Source organism: Misgurnus anguillicaudatus, chromosome 3 (assembly GCF_027580225.2).
Source record: "Misgurnus anguillicaudatus chromosome 3, ASM2758022v2, whole genome shotgun sequence".
NCBI classification, from domain to species: domain Eukaryota; kingdom Metazoa; phylum Chordata; class Actinopteri; order Cypriniformes; family Cobitidae; genus Misgurnus; species Misgurnus anguillicaudatus.
The window spans coordinates 48,887,298-48,912,661 of NC_073339.2; the positions used below are offsets into that span (position 1 = coordinate 48,887,298).

General features: G+C 40.5%; 4 protein-coding genes across 4 annotated transcripts; 1 reads left to right on the plus strand and 3 right to left on the minus strand.

Moving 5' to 3' along the window:
• Nucleotides 1-172: 172 nt before the first annotated feature.
• LOC129445470 (uncharacterized) lies at nucleotides 173-9,004 on the minus strand. The gene is made up of 15 exons (XM_073866363.1): nucleotides 8,851-9,004; nucleotides 8,608-8,771; nucleotides 8,417-8,441; nucleotides 8,223-8,339; nucleotides 7,656-7,796; nucleotides 7,275-7,399; nucleotides 7,065-7,185; nucleotides 5,733-6,287; nucleotides 3,780-3,943; nucleotides 1,842-1,866; nucleotides 1,575-1,688; nucleotides 1,360-1,497; nucleotides 1,159-1,262; nucleotides 960-1,080; nucleotides 173-880 (listed from the first exon to the last, which is right to left on the minus strand). Exons 1-15 carry the CDS (start codon nucleotides 8,909-8,911, stop codon nucleotides 234-236), a joined length of 2,622 nt encoding a protein of 873 aa, XP_073722464.1. The 5' UTR covers nucleotides 8,912-9,004; the 3' UTR covers nucleotides 173-233.
• Nucleotides 9,005-9,078: 74 nt separating this feature from the next.
• Nucleotides 9,079-12,276, minus strand: LOC129445168 (coagulation factor VII). The gene is made up of 8 exons (XM_055206323.2): nucleotides 12,116-12,276; nucleotides 11,858-12,021; nucleotides 11,597-11,621; nucleotides 11,260-11,373; nucleotides 11,039-11,185; nucleotides 10,664-10,758; nucleotides 10,465-10,585; nucleotides 9,079-10,005 (listed from the first exon to the last, which is right to left on the minus strand). Exons 1-8 carry the CDS (start codon nucleotides 12,198-12,200, stop codon nucleotides 9,458-9,460), a joined length of 1,299 nt encoding a protein of 432 aa, XP_055062298.2. The 5' UTR covers nucleotides 12,201-12,276; the 3' UTR covers nucleotides 9,079-9,457.
• A 907-nt stretch (nucleotides 12,277-13,183) lies between these two features.
• On the minus strand, nucleotides 13,184-18,142 carry LOC129445171 (uncharacterized). Its single transcript, XM_055206328.2, has 9 exons — nucleotides 17,886-18,142; nucleotides 16,225-16,411; nucleotides 15,999-16,118; nucleotides 15,692-15,924; nucleotides 15,462-15,593; nucleotides 15,154-15,347; nucleotides 14,209-14,288; nucleotides 14,038-14,121; nucleotides 13,184-13,824 (listed from the first exon to the last, which is right to left on the minus strand). Exons 1-9 carry the CDS (start codon nucleotides 17,943-17,945, stop codon nucleotides 13,682-13,684), a joined length of 1,233 nt encoding a protein of 410 aa, XP_055062303.2. The 5' UTR covers nucleotides 17,946-18,142; the 3' UTR covers nucleotides 13,184-13,681.
• A 207-nt stretch (nucleotides 18,143-18,349) lies between these two features.
• setdb2 (SET domain bifurcated histone lysine methyltransferase 2) lies at nucleotides 18,350-25,247 on the plus strand. Its single transcript, XM_055206320.2, has 11 exons — nucleotides 18,350-18,755; nucleotides 18,830-18,943; nucleotides 19,066-19,152; nucleotides 19,237-19,321; nucleotides 21,429-22,196; nucleotides 22,380-22,549; nucleotides 22,867-23,093; nucleotides 23,795-23,825; nucleotides 23,908-24,047; nucleotides 24,416-24,504; nucleotides 25,068-25,247. Exons 1-11 carry the CDS (start codon nucleotides 18,740-18,742, stop codon nucleotides 25,183-25,185), a joined length of 1,845 nt encoding a protein of 614 aa, XP_055062295.2. The 5' UTR covers nucleotides 18,350-18,739; the 3' UTR covers nucleotides 25,186-25,247.
• Nucleotides 25,248-25,364: the final 117 nt, after the last annotated feature.

A 25,364-nucleotide genomic window follows, 5' to 3' on the forward strand; every position in this document is an offset into this window, starting at 1 on the left:
TTACGGCCCCTGCATCTGTTTTTACTCATGATGACTGCTGAAGGATACTAGCAACATTCACATCTTATCTGTGTCTCATACCAGAAACAAACTGTACAGAACATCACATCATCTACAGTACAAGAACATTTCTCTCATGATTTATGAGCAAATGAAACTAAACACAACCAGATTGCTTTCATAACAGTTTATTTTTCTGTCAGTAATGAGACAAACATGTGGGGAAGACTGAATTATTTCTGAATGGATTGTTCAATAGGCGCTCCAGACGCAGCTGGACCCCGCACGATATCACTCAACTGATCCATCGGGGTTTTCATAGACACATCAATCCATTTCAAGAAGTTTGACACTTTAGTGTAAATGCTGTAATACCCGGGCTGATTACAGCCTTTACCCCACGTCACAATCCCCGTCAGGAAAGCCGTGCCGTGGTACTGTGTGACGAGTGGACTGCCGTCGTTTCCTCTGCAGGATTCATGACTGCCTTCAAGATAACCAGCACAGAAGATGTTTGCAGTGATGTTCAGGCCACTCTTTAGCGCACACTCGCTTGGAGACAACACAGGGACGGCCAGCCTCTGCAGGATGGGACTGGATGGGGCTTTGAGACCTTTCGACGGATGGCTGTTGCCTCCTAAAGTGCGTTTGCCCCACCCGCTGACGCTGTGAAAACGGACAGCGGCGAGTTCGCTCTGTGCCAGCTGTGGCGTCGGCAGACAAACGGGCACGGCGTAAGCAGAGAGTTCTGGTTTTTTACTTAGTTGCAGGAGGGCCAAATCGTTGTCCAGTGAGACCGAGTCGTAGTTCTCATGAATAACTTTTAGAGTGACATCATGTGCCTCTTCTGAGCCGTCCGACACATCCAGGTCGTGATCACCTGGTGAGAAACAAACTCAGTGAATCACATGCAGTTAATCTCGTTAACCCACATCGACACACAAGCACATGTAAAATACCTGTAACAACCTTCATATGCTTCATATCTCTCTTATCAACACAATGAGCGGCTGTTATGACCCAACGGTCCTCCAGAAGAGCACCACCGCACAGATTCTCACCATTATAATTTATCAACACCTGTAGAGACATAAAACACACACACTGTGAAGCTGTACATCTACGAGGACAAAACTTCTACATTGACTGATACCGTACCTGCCAAGGACAGTGACCGCGTGGACAGTGAAATCCACCTGCAAACTGTTTATGAGAATAAATGGTGTTGTTCTGAAGCGGCACCTTTCCACACGGATGTTCCACTGCAGAAAATTCAACGTTTTAAAATGTAAAACTTGTTAAATGTTCAAGGCAGCTAGTTAAATGATTTGCAGGTCACCAGTAGTGACCATGTCACACCTTGAGCAACACAAGACGTCCCGTCGGCTGCCAGAGCGTAACCTACGGCACAGCTGCACTTACGCCTCGGACCGGAACCGTCACAGAACTGCTCACAACCTCCATTAACATACTGACACTTCAGTGTCTCCTCAAACCCTAGCGGTGAAATCATCACAGTTGTATGATGTGTAAACAACACAACAGTACTCATCATCATCATCATCATCACATACCCTTTTCACAGTATTTGCCCTCAAAGCCCTCCATACACAGACAGTAATACCTGTCGTCCAGATAGATGCATGTGCCGTTGTTCTTGCATGGATTGGTCAAGCATGGCTTCTTTGCTTATTACATAAAATCATTCAAAAACATCAATTCACAGGTAAACAAGACTGGAGCGTGTTTGAAGGAGACCTCATATTAATTTACTGTAGTTTTACTATAGGTGTGCTTTGGTAGAATCTATGTTTACTTTAGTACCGTAATTAATGACATACCAGAATAACTCAACCAAAACTGCTTCTGCAACAAAGAAAGAGAAATACATTCAGAAACAGACCAATAATAATAATAATTAAAGCTGCAAGCAGCATTTACCGGGTTTCGAGCATTAAAGCACGTCAAAGACGTCAGACATCGCCGACCAGGCTGATCCACCGTCCACAAAAACAAAAGAGGTGGTCAGAAACGGTTCATACAGACTATGTATGCTTAAACACACGTGCGCCTATAATACAAACATGTCACGTCCTTAATGTGAAGTCATTCGCAGCTACCAGACACACGTGTTCAAAGTTGTCAGCAAAAAAGGTGTTATCATTCAGTGAAATGTCTCCCTCTCTTCTCACGGAACATTGACAAACAGAACACTGAAGGAAATGTTTGTGATGCTTGCAGTGGCAAAACTTGGGTCACAAAATGTTAAAATAGTGTTAATGAGTCAAAAGAGCCGAACCCCATGTCTCTACGATGTTCTGATACAGAGATACAGCTCTTGTTAAATGGTTGCTAGGGTATTCTCATTGGTTGCTAGGGAGTGAATTGCAATCCACCAATGAGTATACTCAAAGCCATGAAAGACATAATCCATGATGACTCATGATTTTAGATGTACGGTTGCAGAATTTTTAAGTGAAAAAAACAAATAACCACTAGGTGGCGCTATGACAGACTCGTGCATGCAACCTCAGGTCACGACTGTGTTACATCTAGCTAGTATCACGGCTATTCACTTTAGTTTAGTAAAGAAACAGTTGTATGACCATTGGGCTTACTCAATGTCAAAGGTTTTGTTCAATTATGAGGCCAACTAGTGGTGTAGGCATATCATTTTTTTTGTATTGTCTCAGACTCTGCTCAGACATCAGCGTATCAAATTTGGTGAAAAAATGTCATTTCGTTGCAGAGTTATAAGCATTTATATCTAAAAAACACAAAAAATGAATGTAATTTTTCGTTTTTTGCAATTTTCGGCCATTTCTGATGGAAATTTTAACATAACACCAATAGAACTTTTTGTTCAGAAGGTAAAGTTAATTTCTTCCTATGGTTGTATCGAGTCGATTAGAATAACCCTCGCGGAGTTATTCGCGCATGTTTTTTAAGCGCTATTTTGCTGCGCAGGGCTAACCGTAAGGCGAAACCTGACATGTTTGGTATCGTTGGACTCGGCAACAATTCAAAACTCTTAGTAAAAAAGTCCCATGAAAATACGTCAAACTCAGCCTAAGTTATAAGCATTTAAATGATTCGTCTGACCACTAGGTGGCGCGGTGACGAAACGAGGCACGCAACCTCAGGCCATGACTCTCATCACAAATACCAAGTGTTGTGTTGATACTTCAATTCTGTCCCCAGTTATAGCCAAAAAAGTCCAATTGGCTGTGCACACCTCAGACGTTTGGGCGTGGCATGTCGACCGTGAGTCGAAAGTTCAACTTTTTTTTAATAATTATTGATATTCGAACTCCAAGGAACATTTTAGCACTGGAATGATTCCGATCGAGCGAAAAACCTAGGACTAGTTCGTTTTTATTTTTTTCGACAAAATCGGAAATAGCGGAAAATTTTTAATGACGGAAATGAAATCGGAGATATACATTTTTTAAGTTTGGAGCCAGGGATTACAATGATACCAAACAATTGAGTGTCTGATGTCCGGTTTAGGAGTTATGAGGCCCAACGCGTCGGGCATTGCTATAGCGCCACCTATGGGCCGATTTGGCTGATTCACTGTATCTGAGTAGCCTGCTAATATACAACCAGTTGACCAAGTGGCAAGTTTCTACGACTTACGGTTTGGGCTGGGCGACGCGTTTTAAGGCGGAATAATAATAATAATAATAAAACAGACAAATACAATAGGTTTTCAGCACTTCGTGCTCGAAACCCTAATAATAATACTCATTTGTTTTATTGTCTGTTACTCGTCGTACCGTCCTCGTTTCGTCCTCGAACACCTCGCGCGCTTCCTCATAGTCACAGACTTCTTCAAGGCACTCGCGCTCGAGATTCCCGCCCTTCATCTCCTCAAAGAAGCCGGAGTTGGCGCGCCTGACGCGCTGTAGGAGCGAGCTGGCGTCATCTTTAGCCAGAAACACTGAAAACAACGATAGGTAACAAAGGTAAAAATCAACAGCTGACACAAATTCATTTAATGATGTGCACAAGATAAATGCGCGCGTTTAGCTCTTACCGCCGCAGCACTCGCGGAATAAAACAACACAACACAGCAGAAGAGCTAAAGTTAAAGTTTTCATCTTCATCCACTCGAGTTTTCACTCAAACATGAAGACTAATCGAGAGGCACTTATTGATCGATCAAAGGGCTCGTGACGTGTTGCCTTTCAAAGAAATTCACAAAAAATTAACATCAGATTTTACACTTTGAAAAAAGAAATATTTTTTGGACGATTTATGTTTTGAGTTATGACATCATATTCCTGATAAATGACCTACAACAGTAGCACAACCTAGGAACCACTTAGGCTACCCAATAGTGAGAACACAATTACATAGCAAAGGCTTGGCGGATAAATATTCATAAAGCTGTCATGGTATCATTGTGGCAATGATGCTTTTACATTTAAAATATTTAAACAACATGGTAATATTTGGTCATCAATCTAGTACTTTAGAGAGAGAGAAAATTACTTTTGCAACTGAAACAATATATTAAACGAAAATGTCAGAATAACAGGAAATGTGATTAAATGTCATGAAAATACTGTCACAATGCAAACAAAAATGTATTTGTGGTACAGGTTTCCTTTTTTTAGGTTTTCATTTTCTTTATAAATTTTCTTTTATTAAAATGTAAAGGGCTCATTATAGTTGTGCGTAGGTCCTTGACGCGGTAGGCTACAAGTCGGTTTTCATACCTTTGCGTCATTGTCGTGTAATTACAATTATGTTGACTGCTAGTAGGCAGTATCAGGCGACTTTTGTTGCATTTTTTGTTTCACAAATGAAAATGCCTATGAAGAAATGCGATGCAGACTTTATTTACCTAACGGGAGGGGTTCTTGTGGACCAATCACAGTGCTTGCAATCCGCGTAGAATGGACACTCTGGACCTGTGGTCCTCCTCAGAGTCCACACTTTGATGACATCATGTAGTGCAGACTTTAGAGACCCTTGATGCAAGTCCACGTGGGTGTCATATTTTGGGACAGACTCGAGCATCACGCCGGAAATAGGAAGAGAAGTTTCCCGTCAGTGTGAACTCCTGCCTTTTGTCGTCTGATTGGTCCAATTGCTCTTTTGCAAGGACTTCTGGGTTGGTAAAGTGCGTGAAGCCTGCTGCAGTGTGGGCTTCGCCAAAGACCACATCAAGGGGTCAAAGGGGGCGCTGATGAGCACACTTTGAAGCGTAAAAATGATAGATGGGACACCCTACGGCTCGTAGACTAAGCGAGCATGGGCAATTTAAGGCCACGAGACTGAAAGTCCACATTAAGTGCGCCATTGGGGACAGGGCCATTGTTAAAATGTTGGTAAGCTGTGCGTCAGGCTACCGCAGTCTACGCATAACCTACAGCATAGCTACATCATAGAACCTACGCACGACAATAAATTACACTTTAAGAGTACTAAAATATATATGTGCACACACAACCATCAAAGATGATAAAGGCACAGGTTTTTTTTTAGATTATTTTATTATTTCCATTGATGTAAGTCATCATCTGCATTAAAGAGACAAAATGTACAAGCATTCGTACACAATTAAACTCAAAGGTCAAACATATTTTATATTTTCAGATACACCTGTAGAAGACTAGACGTACTGTACCAGGGAGTAGATAAAAATGTCAGAAAAAATCACATAAAATATAAATAGGAAAATGTGAAGATTACTTGTAGAGACATTCTATTACTTCATTTGTTTTGCTTTTGAAGCTCGATCCCAGTATGTTCATGGATCCATTGCAGATAGTTGGAGATACGTGTATAAATACCATAAGAGCCCGGGCGGGCACATCCTTTACCCCAACTCACAATGCCCAACAGAAATGTAGTGTTTCTATATTGGGTCACCAGCGGACCTCCACTGTCCCCTTTACACGAGTCCTTTTTACCCTCGATGTAACCGGCACAGAACATGTTATTGGTGAGCGACACGTTGCTTTTCTCGATACACTCCTGTGTGCGAATACGGGGAACCTTCAGACGACGCAGTACTCGTGAGGTAGGTCCGCCCTCGCTGCGTTTCCCCCAACCGCTGACCACGTGCATGTTAACGGCCCACAGCTCGCGCTCGGCCATGTCTCGTAGAGGCAGACAAACTGGGACGGCGTATGTGCTGTAGGTGATGGGGTTGTGCAGACGCAGTAATGCGATATCACTGTCAGCAGTCTCTGAAACGTATTTGGGGTGCATGATGATCTCCTTAACCTGAATGACCTGTTCGGTGCCCTCCTCAACCTCGATGTCATGCTCTCCTATGGTACAGGACACAATAATGTTACATGAGACATATGGTGTAATTACAACAGAGAAAGCACTAGCAATAATTCCATCCACCTTTTTAAATATTTTGGGATATTTCATATTTCAAAAGACACAGGATGGAAACGTGAAGATGTGCATGAATTCTAAAAATGCGCTCAATGTGAACCTAACCCTAACCCCATGGTGAGGCGATGGGGTGGAGGTGGGTTGCGATAATGAGGTTTTTTTTAGTTTATAGAGCTGGTGTTGAGTTGTTATGGTGATTAGTGATCGAGAGTCAGCCGTGTTCATTGACTGATCGGCTCCTTGTTTAAACCTTGTTTATAAATAGACACATTTTTGAATAGACAAAGTCTGTCATCTAAGTGATTTGGTGAAATTAAGTATCTGCCTCCCAAAACATGAAGCCCAAATAATTTGTTATACACAAAAATGATACAGTGGCCTCATCTGCTTTTCTTGCTGATATTTAGTGCCAGTTTTGTATGAAGTGATGATTTTGTTCTCTTAAAATCGCTGGATGGATACGCTGCTTTATGATAAAAGTTTTTATTATAATTTTGTGCATAAGTTTAATTCACAGTTTGGATGGAAATATAGCTACTGATTTCCCTAATCAGAATATTTGAAGGTAGTTAAATAAATGACAGCTTCACCAAATGATGGGTTGTAAATGAAAATATATTGTGACGTTCAAGTAGAGTTTCCTAAATTCCAGTGGGTCACACAGTTCACCCGTCGACAAATCTCAGTCAGAGTGAACGTACCTGCGACTATCTTGAGAAACTTGACTTTGAGTTTATCCAGACAGTGAGCAGCTGTGAGAATCCAGGTGGGTTTAAAGATCACACCACCACAGAAACCCTTCTCACCGTACTTCAGTAACACCTGTTCATTAAGACAAATATACACACTGACTGTACATACAGGAAAGAACCGTACAGATCTGTACATTCTGATTGGTCGATGGACGGTACCTGCCACGGACAGTGACCTTTTGGACATTCGGTTCCACCGACGATACGAGATCTTGTGTCGTCCTGAACGTCTGTAGCACTGCCACCACCCTGAAGGAGTGGAACCTTTCCACACGGAAACGCTTCTGTAAAACATTTTATGCATCGTTTTTTAATTGTTTTATCTGACAATAACAAAGGGTTATTTTTAACCCAGCTGTTGGGTTAAATTAACTGTTTATATTTGACCCATCAATGAGTTAAAACAACTCAGCATAGGTTGAGTACAACCAAACGGGTTGGGTTTGTCCCTTTTTGATGAGGGTGTAGTGCACCATATGCATGTCTTCTTCATCTAGTGTCTGTGATCATATGATATATGAGATGATGTGATGTCCTCACCGTGCGTCAGACAGCTCTGTTCGTTTGATCCTAAGAAATATCCGTCAGCACATGAACAGTTTCTCCGATCGTCTCCGTCCATACAGAAGTGCTCACAGTGGCCATTATCATGTAGACAAGAATCAGGAACGGCTTTAATTTCTAAAGGAACAGAATTACTTCTGTGATGAATGTTCCTCTTGGGCTTGATTCAAAAATGTGTTTGCTTTATAACTTTAAAAGTTGACTGTTATGTCTATCTGAAAGTCAAAACAGCTTTCACAGCACGGGTCAGATAAAGACTTGAAGCTGTTTCCCATACCGTACAGTACAGGCAGTTTCCATCAATAGTGTTACAATACAGCAATGAATACACTAAGTGATTTACTAAAATGATTGTGAGAATAAAGATCAACAGTTTATTATGTTCTACGAAATAGAAGATTATCAAATTAATGTTTGGTCCCAACCTAGTGTAGTTAACCCATCTCAACTAATGGTCTTATTCCAGCTGACTTTGTTTAGTTTGAAATATTTTGAATATTAAACTTTCTGTGTAAAGTATGGGTACTGATGTGAAGTTCTTACCCTGCTCACAGTTACGACCACTGAATCCCGGCGTACACAAACACGTGTAGAAATCGGCGTTCTGGTTCGTGCAGAGGCCGTTGTTTACACATGGGTTTGATTTACAGTGATCTTGAACTTAAAAAGAGACAAACATCAACTTTCATCTTTATAGTAGATTTCACTTTCTTGTCAAACAAATTTCAAAATCTTACCATTGTAGTTTTTCCAGAACTCGTTCTGTGTAGAGACAAAGAAAATAAGTGGCTTCTTGGAGTGTAATGCTTGAACAAAATATACAACTCAAATCTTTCAGGCTTGAACAAATAAAGAGCGACATCATGTACTGATTATAACCCAATGACTGAGCATGTGTAACCGTGTCTTTATCATGTATAATACTGACTGTAGCCTCCGTGTGTTCAAAAACCTCCCGCGCCTCCTCAAAGGAGCATTTCTCCTCCAGACACTCCCTCTCCAGATTACCCGTCTTCAGCTCCTCAAACCAGCCCGAGTTCGCCCGTTTGATGCGACTCAAGACTCCGTGAGCTTCGTCTTTCTCCAAAAATACTGCAAACAGAGCGTCAGACTTGATTCTCCTCTGCTGCATGTGTTTGTATTGTGTGGATTTGGGTTGTTTTGGTGTTACCTGCAGCTGAAGGACAGCAGTAGAGACTCAGGAACAGATATAACACAGACAGAAGACACATGTTGACCAGTGTCCTGTGTAACCTGGACGTCTCTGTGCTGTCCTGCAGGTTCAAAGGTTGAAAGTCTTACTCCACCCCTAAAGGGACTAAAGACCCTCCCATACTCAACCACACAGATGACAAACATTTACTTTGATTTGTTAAAGAAATGACACGCAAAACAGTAATCATCTTGTACTGTTATCTTTAATTACATTCTACATACAGTCACATACAGTCCACGTGTCTTTGAAGGCGAAGCTTGAGTACAATTTCTGTAGAAAATGTAGCTGTTTTTAGTGGTTGCTCATTTCACATGACTGCTCTTAAACATTACAGGTATAAGTTTCCTTTTTTTTATTGAGAAAGCCGATTGGCTGCATTTGATAAGCCATTATTTAACACATTACAATGATTACAAGATTTTGACTTATTTAGAAAGGTAATCTACTAATACTGTTACTGAATATGAACTCAAAACCTTGACAACACGACATGAGTAAATATTTGAATGCTGAAAATATGACACATTTCACTTCTAAAGATGTTTGTTCTCCATATAAATCTCTATGTGGCAGCCACGCTCTTCACGATCCAATCCACAAAGATGGACACCCTTGTGTAGACACCATAGTAACCAGTGCGCGCGCAACCTTTACCCCAACTCACGATACCAGTCAGAAACCAGGTGTTTTTATAACAAGTAACCAGAGGTCCTCCGCTGTCGCCCTGACAAGAGTCACCCTCTCCTCCTTTATACCCGGCACACAACATATTCCTGGTGATCTTCAGATCCGGCTGCGTCCTACATTCGTCTAAAGAGACCCTTGGCACATCTAACTTTTGAAGAACATCCGATGGAGGTCCAGACTGAGACATGTGACCCCACCCACTGACGGTGGACTTAAGGATGGACCCTAAAGTGTGAGTGAATGTGCCGTTCGCAGGTGGCAGACATACAGGAAGAGCGTAAGGGCCGAGCGTTATGGGACTGCGCAGACGCAGAAGAGCGATGTCAGAATCGGTGATGGAGTGATTGTACAGCGGGTGAATCAACACTTTAGACACTTCCCTTATCTGCTCCGTGCCTTCATTTTTGGAACGGATGTGTTCACCTACGAGAAAAGACAAAATTAGACTGAAAGAGAAGATTATGAAGAGAGATAGAGTTCACTTGAACCTTTATCTGAGAACTGAAAGTGTGGGAGGAAAACCACTGACAGACTGTAAAATCTACATTCATAAGTCATTTAAACGCAACTCGTTATATTTATCTTGACAAGTAATGGTTGTTATAAAAATAGTTGAATTAAGTCAACTTAAAGTGGTAGCAACTCATCTCTTGTCAAGATAAATAATAATGAGTTCAAATGAATGTTGTTTTCTCACAGGAGCTGTGTGTGTGCAAAAGTCCTAAAACTAAATCAATACTGAGCCTTTAAAAAAATTAAAAAGTTTATCTTCTGTCATCGCCTCACACTAAACCTGTATAACAGATGTGCAATAAAATCATTTTTATTTTTGGATAAATTAACCCTTCGGTCATGGCTACAAATGAACCTGTGTCAGTTCACCGACTGTCACTCGTAGAAGAGACCGATCTCTTCCCCAAACACAGTGAGCTGCTGTGATAATCCACCGAGAATCAAAAATAACAGCACCACATTTATATTCTCCTTTGTACTCTAGTAAAGCCTGTGAAAGAAAGAAAGAAAGAGTCTGAGAAACAAACTCCTGTCTTCAGAAAGATCTTCTTATATCACCAATCCCCACCTGCCATGGACACTGTCCTTTAGGACACACATCTCCCTTTACAACCCTCGGACCTACAGTCACGTGCACCACCACCCTGCCACACGCAAAACTATCTGAGAGAGAAAAATACAGAAGGAAACCGAATCCATTTACACAGATCACACATATCATGTCAAAGAGAAATATTCGTTGGATTGTCTTTGAGACCAATCTTGAGAATAACACTGTTGCTGTTTGTGTTTTCTTACAGTGTGCACATTTTGTAATTGCACGGATGCATTTAACATCATGTATAGGCTACAGTATACAACAATGCATTTCATTCAACCAAACTATCCCTTTAAACATTTCGGCAATGAGGATGTTGGTGTAATTTCATTTTTTTAGACGGACCTTCAGGCACACAGGTGATGTTGTCCGTTTGCAATCTGTAACCGGGTGCACACTCACACTGACGCGTCGATTCACTGATCTGAGTACAGAAATGATCACAGCCGCCGTTCTTGTACAAACAGCTATAGGAATTGGGTGCAGACTTTTCTGTGGGAGGACAGAATCAATGTTTGTGAAGGTTTACTGTAGCGCTGCTTAACTCTGTTGCTTTTGTGCGTTACCTTTGTCACAGTTCCTCCCCTCGAACTTTACTGGACATATACAGATATACGTGTTCACCTGAGAAACACACGTGCCATTGTTCTGACAAGGTCCTGACTCACACCAATCCACTTCTGATGGGACAAACAACACAACATCTATAAAATCTAAGTGATGCTAGAAATCTCTCTGTTGGGGTGTTGTGTCTGGGTGGTATTTGTATATATATCTGGGTGTGGTTGTGAGATGTGTTGTGTATTGTTGCTATTTGTGTATTCTCCTGTCCCTCCTCAGTTCGTCTTCTCAATCATTTCTTTCATGTATCATTGTATGTAAATCTTATAGAAGTCAGTTTACCGGTATATCTCTTCCAGAAGTCCTTCTGAAACACAGCATGATATAGATTTAGTTTAATCATTGGGAGGATGACGTTTCAACTGAACATACGTACAGTATTTATTTTTGATCAAAGTTTTTATTGTCACAGAGTGTCACTGTACAGAAAGAGTGCCAACATTTTTTTTCTTCCCCCAAATTGACCTCCCGTAGTAATCTAACAAATATTCGGATCTCATCTGAATTTAAAAATAAAAACACTGAGGTCTCTTTTGATCTCACCAGTTGGTCAGGGACACTGAAGATCTCTCTGGCCTCCTCATAGGAGCAGATCTCCTCCAGACACTCTCTCTCCAGATCTCCCAGCTTCAACTCCTCCAGGAATGAGTTTGCACGCCGGAAACGATGTGTTAAGAGACGATTGGCATCAGACTGCTGCAGGAACACTGAAGATGAACACACAGTGAGTCTGACACACATTTAAATGACACACAACACATTCAGTAATTCACATCTCTCGTTTACAGGTTTACTTCTCACCGTTTGGAAGCGCAAAGTACGCTGGGATAGCGAGCAGAATCACAATCATGTGCGAGAGCTTCGGTCTTTTCAGGTTTGACTCCATGATGTTTTTGTTTCAGGATTAAAGTCCAGCGTGTTCCTCACATGTCAACTCATCCTCACGCTCTGTGAGATTTCACAACATGGCTGATCTTTACATGAAATCAACAGCAGATGGAGACAGTCTGTCTGTCTTTCTGTAAACTCATTACAGCAGAATCGCAGTCAGATGATTGGTGGTCTTCTATCTTTAAAAGTCTTTGCTGGCCATCAAAATAGAACAACTACAACTGAAAATGATTGCATTGCAGATCTCTTACTGTAATCTCTCTGGTTTCATGTTTTATTTAAGGCTTTATAACTTTTCTCTCGTTGTGCATGAGGTTTTATTCTTCTGCCTGACAAGCGCTCGTGTTTCCTTCCGAGGTCTGCGAGCAGCTTTCACACGCTACCGAATGAAGGACCGTTTGAAGTGTCACACATCTATGAGCTAAAATAGACGTGTGGTTAAATGAAACGCTAATCTACACTGCACAACTGAATTCAGCTCATTCAATCCTCATCGCACAAATACACGCAGCGTCAGATTCAACTCAAACAAATGGAAAAGATTGTTAAGATAAAGAAATACAGACACATGACGTGAAGAACAGTTTAACTGTCACATCTCAACTATTATTATTACAACTCAAGTACACAACCTGCACTAATAAAGATTAACATCCTTTAGTGTAGCAATCCTTTCTGCCGTATACAGCTCACATTAAGGGGCTGTTTCACTAACAGGGCTTAAGTTTAGTCCCAGACTAAAATGCATGTTTGAGCTGCCTTCATTTAAAAACACCTTGTGTATCTCTTAACATATATCAGTGCCATGGATTTGTCATCTCAGGATGCACACCAATATTGCTTTTTTTTGTAAGTATGCTTGTAAAAACTACTTAAATGTCCATATAACTAAGGCCTAGTCCTGGACTAATCTAAACTCTGTCTGAGAAACTGATCCCTAAAAACATAATGAAGAATTATTAGAGTAATGACACAATGCAAACTTACTTGTTTATTTGCAGATTTGTCATAAATTACACAGAAACATATAAATCATATTTTTTTGTTTTTTCAAACTTTAATCATATTACAAATTGTCAAGCTTCATTTATTTTGCATAGATTAAATGTAAAACGTGCACAAGTCTGTCTCAGCGTCTTCTGACAGCATTCAGACTCGGAAAAACATTTGTCAACCGACTCATTTGTCAAAACCACACTTTAATAACACAAAGGCTTCATGTTTATTAATAACTTAATCTTGTTTCTATTTAATGCATGAATTATGCAAGTAGGTCATGATATAATATTGAAAACTAAGAGAAGCAGCAGGTATCTACGCTCTGTGTCGCCACACTGAAGGGTGGAAACCACATCTGTGGGCAATGTTTCCTGTGGGGGTTTATAAAGACATTTACATCAAGAGTAAAGAGCAAAAACTAAACAGTCAAGCAGTCGGAGGAGGACGTTTGAGAGAAAAACACACAATGAATCTTCATTATAGATCATCCAGGATTTCAGAGATTTGCTCCTTTGCATTTCTCAGCCCATCTTTCCACCTCTGAGGAACGGATGAGCCGACAAACGCCGTCCTGGCGCCCAGCAGAGCTCCTAATGCGGCTCCTCTGTTACAGTTCTCACCTGTCAGCACAAAATCAAGTTTCTTATAATAAATAACAAGCAGCGAATCTGACTGACCCATCACAGACTTATTGCTTGTTATGCAAAGAAAAGAGATGCCGATCTGAACATCTGCTGTGGTCCACAGAAGTCGTGACATGTATTCGTATGAGTCGACACTTTCATAACCAATGTGACACGTGCACACACGCACCGAGTCATTTAGAAACTCACCTCCACAGTTGGTGTTGGTCAGGATCCCCTCTGTCACATCATTATGAAAGGAGTACGCCAGGTAAAACAAACTACTCAGAGCTCCTGAATGGGAAACAACACAAAACACACATTTATATCACACTACAGATTGTTTCTGGGTTTGCATTGGCTTGTCTGGAGTTTTCTCACCTTGCATATAGCAGGCGAGACCGAGGGATGCCACGGCGCTCTGATGAACCTGCAGACGTTCCTCTGATGAGCTGGGATACCTGCAGAACAGAGAAAATCATAAAGGCATCAGATAAATGAGCATTTACTATAGCACTATAGACCCCTTCAAGGTTTGTAAACATTGAATGAGTATCGGGTGCGCGCGCAGCATGGGGTCAAACTGTTCATACTATTTAGGCTTTCTAGTTTAATCTAACAGGGCTGAAAAATGATGACTTACCTGAAATGAGGTGAGCACTACAAACACAAGCCTCTTTGATCTTTTGCTTGCAGCCACAGATGCGGTGCGATTTTAAAAGTCCAAGACGCAAGTAGGCATTTTCAACTCAATCTGCTGTAATGACTTTTCTGACCCCGACATGCGCAGTGGGAACCGCCTGTGATGTAATCTGTGAAGGGGTCTATACTCACACTTATTGTCTCTGAAATGTGTTGAAACTTTGTATTGCATCTCTAACATTATTACCTCCCTGAGAATCAATTCAGTGTTTTCTCTGTTGTATAAAAGCATCTGCTAAATGTAAATATTACAAAACCTGTCAGGAAAAATCTTCATGTTTTACACCAAAATATTTGCACAAAATGTCTGTTTTAGGGCTGTGCAATTAATCATTTTTGATTTTCAATTAAAATTTTTGATTCAAACATTTACAAAAAAAAAAGATAATCAAGGTAAAGCAATTATTGTGCAATTAAAATATAAATTGTGTGCGGCTGGACCGATGTGGACACGTGTAGCCTATAGTCTGTATTGTAACACTTACTTAATAAAAAGGTTAAATAAATGCATCGATTAATCGTGTTAAATAATCATGATTATGATTTTAACCCATAATCATTGGTTCTAAAATAGGGCAAATTTTTCTTAAAAAAGAAAAGTTTTATCAGAAGTGTTATATTGACCTCTCTGCTCTCTCTATGAAGTATTGACACGTGTGCCATGCATCCAGCTCCGGTGATTTCAGGGCCGTCTCCGCCTGACGTTTCAGACACGCTCCGTTCAGTGTGGCATACAGCACGCGGGCGTACAGGGACACAAACTTCTTCAGATTTGGATGAGGATGAGTGAGATTCACAAACTCCACTGCAGCTGAGACCTCAACACATTCACATGAATACAACAGTGAGTTTACACATCAGATTGTGGTTATTGGGTCACCAATGGTCTCGTATTGAGTCTCAATGGTTAGATGATACTGGTGGACACTCACTGCTTCCTCCTCATTGGCTGACAGAAGGACAAATGGAATAGCCATGGGGAGACAACCAATAGCATTTAACTGACTGTCAGGAAATGATGCGTATAACATGCGTTTGGACCGCTGCTCCGCAAACTCCAGAACCTGATGACAGAAGTCACAAATGCAAGTTAACGTTTTGGATTAACGTTAAGGATTGACACGCTAAAAGAATAAGGAAGCCCATCGAGTGACGCCTTTACCTCTCTTGGTGATGTGGGTCTGAGTTCCTGCCAATCAGAGAAGAAAGATCTATGGAAAGATTCTGCATACGTGTCATCGTGTGAGCCGGGACTCGTCATGAACTTTACGTAGTCGGACAGAACGGCGGCACGAGCGTCTGCGTCCGCCACACTTCTGAACTGACCTCTGATCAGAACCCGGATCGCTCTCAGAGCACAGAGTGTGTTCAATGTGTTCTCACCGGCCTGGAGACCTACAGCATACAAGAGAGATCTGGATCAGCCCAGGCTCAGGTGTGGGACACGTGATGGTCCAGCAGGTCTTTACCTTGATGATAATGTACTGATCCACTTTGATCCAACCAGAACTTGAGTTTATCATGCAGTATGATCTTGCCCACCACTGGAGATCTGGTACCAGATGACCCGGCTTTGCGTCCACTGCCAGCTGTATGCAACATAATCAATCAAATCATCAATTAATCAATTATTCATTTATTCATCTCTGACCATTGATCAGATCCATCTGTTGTGTCATGCACAGTGCGAGTTACCTGCGTTAGAAAGCGTGAGGATGCTGGATGGGTGGCGCTCCCGCGGCGCGTTCAGACCGCTGATCCATCCACTGAAGTCTCGCGGGATGTCGCTCGTGTTGTAGTACCAGTGAACGGGCATCGACATTGCATCTCCCGCACACATTCCCCACAGCGCGTTCATGACTGTACCACGCGCCTGACACATCTGTGCACACATATCAGCAAAAATTAAATCGTTTACCTTGTTAACATGTATGCACCTAGAAAAGTACTATTTCTTCAAAAAAATTATGTGAAAACCATACCTTATAAAATATACAACAAAAATACTCATTTCAAATAATTTTATCAGGAACTTAATACATGATGTTAGATATCCCTCGCTAGATTTTTTCTGTCATTTCCTCAGTTAACTTTCGGGCAACATCCTTAACAGTTTTACCATGAACATACACCACTATGTCATCAGTGTACATTATCATTTTAGCATTAATACACAGATGGAAAATCATTTTTATAAAGAGAAAACAACAAAGGCCCTAATATAGAGCCCTGTGGCACACCCATGGTGCATGCTCATAAGGAAGATGTTACATTATTTATCAATACACACTGCTGCCTTGCACTGAGAAAACATTGAAATTAAATATTGACTACTCATGTGAATTCTGTAATAATATAATAACATTGCATACAAAGATATTTTGGGTTGATGTCGAAAATTTAAAGAAAACTTAAAGGTCATGTTCTTCCTTAGTTCTACTAAGCTATGCTGCTGTCGAATCACAACACACTAAACAAACCACACAATCAGAACTCGATACGTATTTCTGAAGAAGGGACTTCGTAGAACAAGGAAGACATGAGACTGTTTTAGGACAGGAAAAACAGCAGTATACAGATAAAGTAAATTGTGTGAAAAATAATGTGTTTTTTTACATGTGAAACATGAACACATGTTATATTGCACACTGTAAACACAATCAAAGCAATCAAAGAACAGGACTTTTAATACAGTTGCTAAACTGGATGGGTTGGATGGATATGATATTTGGTAATGATTGTGGAATAGAAAAGGATAAAGCATATGTTATTCAACCAATGGTTTTAATGGGGAAGTTTTATATACATAAAATGAATCTGGTAGTAGATTTTTTTCTATTTTATTAATATTTCAATCAATACTGTAATGTGTTGTATAAATGTATAAAAGCATCCAGGGCCTTATAACAATGTCTGCAAATTTGAAATGGACATATAAACTGCACCACATTTATATTGGTGGGGGGGGGGCTATTTTTATGTTATTGTTTTTGTTAGATTGTGTCAATCATTTATGTACAATTTATTACTACAACTCTCTTGTTGTTATATATGTTCACTTGCAAAAAAATCTTGTCAACATGTCAGACGTCAATCACAGTATTTAAACTTGTGAATATTAAATGCAGACATTAAATCAATAGACGTACAGTATCGCACAAACAACAGTTACAAAATCAACAGTGTTGTTCATTTATTTAAATGTTGTGTTGTGAAGGGTTGTGTTTAATTTCAGCATTGTCACCATATATAAAGCAGTAAAAAGGTTAAAGAAAATAAAGATCAGCTTAAACAATGAGATTACATTACAATATAAGTGTATACAGTTAAATAATGTCAATATAAATTCAACTTACTGTAAACGATGTCATCTGCTGTGTGTCTGTCTGTAGATCAGCTGTTACACAACTCTGCATTATCACTGTTACAAAACCTCACAGTAACTTTACAACACAATACATAACCTTTACGGGACATTGTGTCGTATAAAACTGATCTAGTATTCATGTTAACAAACCAACCAACGCGTTTACTCGACAAATAAAACAAACAGACAGATGATTTCTTGTGATATTACGCAAACAAACTCCCTGGAAATATCGTGCGATTACACTGCCTGTCTGTGACATCGGTTATCGATTATTTTAGTCTTGTAACTTACCGAAACAAAACATGGAGTCTGATTCATTTTAGTGAATCATTTGATTTGTAATGAACTGGTTACATAAACGTGCAGCATTTTACCTGTGATATTTGTAGTAAAGTGCATTAATGTTGCTGTTCATCACTATATTAATATAAAGGTTGTATAAAGTTGACGCGTGCTGTATGGTTTAAGGGCGGAATGATTTACAAAGGCGTGTGAATCAATTCGAATGAATCATTTAAAACTGTTTAAAGGATTCGGATAGCATCATTAGTGATTCTTTACTGGATCGGTTCCGTGTTAACACTTCAGTAAAGTAATTCAAGTAATAAATCAGTTAAACTTTTTCGTTTATTTGCTTCACGTTGGTAAAACATCTATAATCTCGTGCTGTTGCAATTCTATTGTAAATCAACGCGTTCATAGGAAAAGATTTGATTTATTGTTTACAATGAATGTTGTGTAAAGATGCTCCTCTAAAGACTCCTCATGAATCATTCCTCTCGTGTTTCTTACTTCGTGTCTGATCTGTAGTTTATAATCGATCATCTCAACTCATCACAGATGCAGATGGACACGGGTAAGATGTTTGATCTATCATCACTTTATCTCACGTGATTATTGATTATTGATCAGATGTCACTTGGGTTCCAGAGAGCGCGAGAAACTTCTGGGAGGAGGTGGATGTTGATGATGTGTTTGATAAACTGTTGGATTTACTGGAACACCTAAGAGAAGCAATCACAACAAACACAGCATCAGACAGAGGTGCACACACACACACGCACACACACACACACACACACACGCACACATATACACAGGTTTTGTGATGTGTTGTCCTGATGCATTAATGATTGTTATATAATTGTGGTGTGTTTTGTGTTCAGATTATGTAAAGGCAATGAAGATTGTTCATGAATCTGAAGTGAATGTTTTGAAGAATGATAACATTGAAGAGGTTCTTATCGATGAAGGTTTGTGCTCCAGTGCTTTAACACTTCTCTATAACACTATTTCTATTATAGTACAGCATGTGTAATGTTAATGTTGTGTTTCAGATATACTGACGGTCACTGTCTCAGAGTCTCAATGTTCTCCTGATAGATTGAGGAACGGTGTTATGACTGAGGATCTTCTCTCACGGTTTGTTTCTTAGAGATGCTTTCAGCGGTAATAACATAAACAAACGGGGCTAAACGTTACTTCTGGTAAACTTACACAAAACTTCCTTTTTGAGTAGTTTATTTCTGATAACAAGATAAATAAACAACAAGTGTAAAATGACCTTAGTTTAAATCATAACTATGGTGTATCAAAAACGACACTGAGCTGACATTACTGTGTAAATGTGTACTATATAATCTATACAAATACAGATCAACTACCAAACCACATAGCACTAATCCATGATCGCCGTTTATTACATTTATTATTTTCGACAAGGTATTTGTTCCAGAGTTTAGTTTAGACACTAGTCAGACCATTAAACAAACAGAGACCGGAAGTTAAGTTCAGTCCAGAAGCGTAACCGCGACAACGCATGTGTGTCTGATAAAATCGTCTATACATCAATCATTACACAATGACATGTAAGTGCACTTTTGTTGGCATAAACAACAAATAAATAACATAAATCAATAAACATTTGGTGTGGTGAGATAATTGTTAAGGTTCAGATAAAACATAAGTGAGTAAATCAGATTTTCATATAAACATAAATCAGAAAGTCATCTGTGTGCGTATATTGTTAGAAATAAGGTGAACTTTATGACCCAATAGTAAAGCTGCACAACACAGAACAAAAACAGAGCGTTAAAGGGGCCATGGCATGAAAATCTTTTCCGTTCTGTCTGTGATTTTGAAGCTTTGATTGTGTTTATAGTGGGCAATATAACATGTGTTCATGTTTCACGTGTAAAAAACGCGGTATTTTTCACACAATTTACTTATCTGTATAGCGCTGTTTTCACTGTCCTCAAAACAGTCTCATGTCTTCCTTGTCATGTGAAGTCCCTCCTTCAGAAATACGTAACAAGTTCTGATTGTGTAGTTTGTTTAGTGTGTTGTGATTCGATAGCAGCTTAGCTTAGCAGAGCCGTTTGAGCCAAAGCTGGTGATTGACGTATACATGTGGGCGGAGTTTAGTCAACAAACTGTTATACTGACTTCATTAAAGCAGGAAGTAGAGGGCTGTAGTCCAAACCGGCCGTTCGTTGTAGGCTTTTAAAGAGGAATTCTATTGAAGAAAATATATCGCCTGGCAGTGAACTTTGAGCTTTATCATTTTACAGGTATTATTTATGCTATTATAACAACATTACACACTAACTAGGGTTTAAAAAATGGGATCAGGAAGAACGTGATCTTTAAGTGCTATGATTGGGTCCCCAGTGCTTCTATCAACTTAGAAAATGTGAAAAAGATCAACCCAGTAACTTAGTTTTGGTAAACCATTCTCTACAAGCACATAAAAAATAGGTCGTTGAAATTTGGCTGTCCTTATGATGTCATAAGGAGCTCTTATTATAATAATACCTCCCCTTAATCTGCACTATCCAATCACAGCACTGCCATTTAGTGCAGAGAAAAGCACAATTGAGTTTAATTGCAACAAACCACCATCATTGTGATCAGTGTTTGAATTTCTGCTCATTTGCATTTTAAAGGACACACCCAAAACGCCACATTTTTGCACACATCTACAAAGTTGCAATTTTAACATCCTATAATAAATTATTTATATGGTATTTTGAGCTAAAACTTCACATATGTGCTTTGGGGACACCAAAGATTTATTTGACATCTTAAAAAAGTCTTGTGACATGGCCCCTTTAAACTCATCAGATAAATCTGTCTAAAGAAATATTAAATGAACATGCTTCAGGACAACTAGATTTCACTAAATGTGTTTTTTGTATTTAAATTCAGTCAGTGAATCACTGTCATCACAAACACATGAGAGCAGATGTGAATGAATGTGTTTGTCTCACATTATTGCTTAAATTGGTTGATGCTGGAGCTGGACGGGTTTAAGAGCTGTGACACTGGCACAGTTAAACAATAATAAAAAATAATGCAGTTATACTAACCGCTGGCCATTTTTATTGCGGTTAATCATTAAACCAGTAATGGTTACATCTCATGTTTCTGCAGTATGTTTATTCACTGACACTTTTCAGGTTTTGAGACCTTTTTCATGAATATCACCTGCTGCATGTGTATTGTGTACTAATGTATTTCATGTTTGCAGGCACTCAAATGATGTGGACTCGAGCTCAGACAGTCAGATGTCATCGGCCAGTAGAAACGAAGCTCTGTGTTCACGTGACCCGACGGCGCTGATGTCTCCTCTGAGCTTCTCTTCTGAGGATCTCGGTTCCCCCATCCCACTAAACTACCAACCGCACGACTGCGGCCCGGCGTGTGTCCCGCCGCTGCCCGCTCACTCCTATCACTTCCTGGGGCAGAACCCGCTCAGAGTGCCCATGCTGTGCAAGTTTCAGCGCCACCGCGACCTGACTCACCCATCCACAGAGCAGGAGGATGAGTCCGACTCTCAGGATTTAGACGTCTTTTATAAAGCGCCGTGCGGACGGAGTCTCTGCTCGATGGATGACGTTCTTCATTTCCTGCTCCAGTCTGACACCTTGGGTCTCCTCCAGCTGGACAATTTCACTTTCAATCCACAGATCGTTCCAGAACATCAGACGCAGCGGCCTGACGCTCACTCGGTTGTGTTCGAACGAGACCTCAGCCACGGGATCGAGCCGGTTCCCGTTTCTCTCTGTAACGAAGTCGACGAGCTTCGGCCCAAAGAGTTTCGTTATCGTAAGGAGCGCTGGCCTCACGGCTGCTTCCTCGGCCGACTTCCGTTCTTCTCGGCTTGCTGCGACTGCACGGACGGCTGCGCAGATGTCCAGAACTGTGCTTGCCTTCAGCTGTCTGTCACAGCAGGAACCGGTGATCGTAAACATCAATCATACGAACACATGCGACTCCACGCGCCTGTGAAATCTGGGTGGGTTGAGCTATCCCATCAATTCCTGATGGATAAAATCACATCCTGATTTTAATGATCAGATAAAAGTAAAAAGGTCATTTCATGTCGTCTTTAACGTGAACAGTGCGCCTCTCTGTACGGTGGATTGTGATTCGTCGGGTTATAGGACAAATGTGATTTGTTTATCATGTGATTTATCAGGTTATTCGAATGCGGCCCGTGGTGCAGCTGTGAACGCGGTCGCTGTCAGAATCGTGTGGTACAGAGAGGACTGCGTGTGCGTCTGCAGGTTTTTCGTACCCTTGACCGCGGCTGGGCCGTTCGATGCCAAGATGACCTGGACCAGGGAACTTTCGTTTGTATTTATGCAGGTACAGTAGTGCATCATCATCATCATCCTCGCGTGTTTGTTGCAGAGTTGGTAGGACCACAAAAATAATGTCATTTTATATATGATTGAATATGTTGCATATAATAGATGAAATAACTTGAATTAGAGCATTCAGTACATCAAATGCTTCATCTCATTGAATTGTTTCTCCTTTTAAGTTTAAAACAGTTTGACAGTAAAAACAAGAAAGTGGTTTAGCCTTGAAACTGATTGAATGAGCCACATTTAAAACCATCAATATGTTTTCTATCTGTATTATAATAATAATAATAATAATAAATAACTGTGGAACTACAGGTGTGGTCCTCAGACAAGAGCAGAACGTTGAACCGGTCGCTCTGAAGACGAAAGAGCCACCGATGTCTGATGATGATGTGGAGGTGGTGGACGAATGGACTTTTCCCAAAGAGAACCCAACAGAACCATCCGACCGCTCACCTCCGCTGTATGTTCCTGTTATTCAGAGACCTGCGGATCAGACCGGACCGAGTCCAAGTCAACAGAGACGACACGCTCGCCACAAGGTCATTTACATTCATCATAGAGTGCTGTTGTTTAAGATGAGGACTGGTAACTAATCTTCGGGGTTCAGTACACTTGACCAGATTTATGAGTAATAGAGTTAGTCAGTTGAGTTTATGGTCAGATGTTTAGAGACTTGAAAAAATCGATTCGGCAAAGCTCGGCCTGTAAATCTTCCATGACGTGTCTGTTCTTCTTGTATGTTAATCTGCTTTAATTGGTCATGACAGAAGTTATAATACTGAATATAATCACTTGCTGTAGTTATGTAAATAAACACCACAGACCAGTCCTTCTCAATCCTGGTCCTCGAGTACCACCTCCAAGAAAGTTTTAGATGTCTCCTTATTAAGCACACTTGATTTAACTCATCAGCCTCCTTCCAGAATGTTGAATGTGTCTCCCTACACTCCTCAAGGATCAGGATTGGGAAACACTGCCATAGACTGTATAAAACATGAACGTAGTGTCCGTGATGTCAATCGTAGGTTTCTGAAAAGCATTTTTGAAGCCAAAGTGGGGGGTGCCGATCATCACCATCTTTGCAAACGTGTCACCCCGTGTCACTCCCAGATAACCCAAATAGGCGGAGTCACTTCTGTGTTGGCTTCATCAGAGAGATGTTTCTGGTTTGGTATTTCTGTTTGTCCTGCAGTGTTTGTTGGCGTACTAACAGTATGTTTGTATTTTATATGAACGGCAGGCGATCTCCTCTCCAGACTGCAGTGAAACGGGTAAAATCACATGACACAACATTCATTCACGCACACATCACGTATGACACGTGTTCAGAAAATCTCTTCTTTGTGTTTCTAGAGAATGAAGATGTGTTGAGTAAGAAGCCCAGATTAATCGAGTCAAATGGACACAGTGATGAAGCAGAGACGGCGTCCTCTGATGAAGATGTGTATTATCTCAATGCATCTACTGAGGGAAATGTGGCCAGATTTATCAATGTAACTCACAGCACTTCACCCTCATACTTACAGTCTATAGCAGGTCTTGGGGAGCCGCAGTCCTGCAGATTTGAGCTCCAACCCTGATTAAACCTCACCTGCCTGCAGCTTTCTAGTAACTCTTTAGACCTTGATTATCTGTTCAGATGTGTTTGATTAGATCTGGAGCTAAACTCTCCAGGACCGACGTTCGCCACCCCTCGGCTATAGTGAACCATACATCACGTGATTTCTTCTCACAGACTTCATTTCCATCCACAATGATAAAAGATATCTGTTTTTATGAGCTTTATAAAACACTGATCATGTTAAGGTCATAGATGTTTTTTTAGGAATGATTTCTAACATCAGTCTTCTTAAACTTGCAGCACAGCTGTGAGCCTAACCTGTTTGTCCAGAATGTCTTTGTTGATACACACGATCCAAAATTCCCACTCATTGCCTTCTTTACAAACAGGTGAGTGATGTCACTTCCTCTCTGTGTATGTGTAGTGTATGTGTCTGTCTGGGAAGCGTTAGAATAACAGGAAATGATGGGAGTTTCACAGACTGCTGGGAGAAATGGGTCAGAAGAACCACATCTGAGGGAAACCACAGAGTCAAAATGAAGTCTGGGGTACAGCAGTGGTTAGGGCCGCACGATAAATCATATATGATTGTCATGGGCATCTCCGTTAGTTACTTGATAGTAATAAATCTCTATCACCTGGTTTTAGATGGAGCGGCATTTACTACACAAAGCCGTAGTTCACTGACAATCACAGTCGCTTTGCAACGTGACACATTACCACCTCAGGTGTGCATTATTTTCGAATAATTCAACGGCCTGTCATAAATTATTCCTTACGTAATACACTGCTTCACATTTAATTCAGTCCCACAAACATAAGTAAATGGATCGAATGAGCAGTTTAGTTTGAATAAAATCAGCCAGGATGAGAGATGAAACTTTTTCATATTTGATAACATCAAGAGACAATCAGTCTCTTAATGCTTTTCCTTAAATGTGTTCATTTTTAGGACGATTAAAGCTGGAAGTGAATTGACCTGGAATTATTCCTACACAATAGGACGTCATCCAGATCACGAGGTGTCCTGCCGCTGCGGTAACAGAACCTGTCAAGAGTTCATCATCTGAACACTACATTTTAAAGCTTGTATCTGACATGATTTGGGAATAAACACCTTTACCAAGTCCCACCTTTGGGAAAATCTGTTGTTTATTGATGCTGATGTCAATGTGGTGGTTTTAACTCTTTCCCCACCAGCGTTTAAAAAATAAGTTGCCAGTCAGTGGCAGCAATTTTTTTTTTAGGA

Bases quoted from the DNA above. Each gene is read 5' to 3' on its own strand.
- LOC129445470 (XM_073866363.1), bottom strand. From the start codon at position 8,911: ATGTGTCTTCTGTCTGTGTTATATCTGTTCCTGAGTCTCTACTGCTGT. The intron at 8,772-8,850 runs GTAACACCAAAA...CTCTGTTTGCAG, and splicing joins CTGCTGTCCTTCAGCTGCAG to TATTTTTGGAGAAAGACGAA. The intron at 1,263-1,359 runs GTGTGACATGGT...AATTTTCTGCAG, and splicing joins GACGTCTTGTGTTGCTCAAG to TGGAACATCCGTGTGGAAAG.
- LOC129445168 (XM_055206323.2), bottom strand. From the start codon at position 12,200: ATGGAGTCAAACCTGAAAAGACCGAAGCTCTCGCACATGATTGTGATT. The intron at 11,622-11,857 runs GTGAGATCAAAA...GCTGTGTTTCAG, and splicing joins TCAGTGTCCCTGACCAACTG to AAGGACTTCTGGAAGAGATA. The intron at 10,759-11,038 runs GTCCGTCTAAAA...TTTCTCTCTCAG, and splicing joins CATCACCTGTGTGCCTGAAG to ATAGTTTTGCGTGTGGCAGG.
- LOC129445171 (XM_055206328.2), bottom strand. From the start codon at position 17,945: ATGCAGAGTTGTGTAACAGCTGATCTACAGACAGACACACAGCAGATG. The intron at 16,119-16,224 runs GTAACTCGCACT...TGTTGCATACAG, and splicing joins CCTCACGCTTTCTAACGCAG to CTGGCAGTGGACGCAAAGCC. The intron at 14,289-15,153 runs GTCAATATAACA...TCTGTTCTGCAG, and splicing joins TTCATAGAGAGAGCAGAGAG to GTATCCCAGCTCATCAGAGG.
- setdb2 (XM_055206320.2), top strand. The intron at 24,048-24,415 runs GTAACTCACAGC...TTAAACTTGCAG, and splicing joins ATGTGGCCAGATTTATCAAT to CACAGCTGTGAGCCTAACCT. The intron at 24,505-25,067 runs GTGAGTGATGTC...GTTCATTTTTAG, and splicing joins ATTGCCTTCTTTACAAACAG to GACGATTAAAGCTGGAAGTG.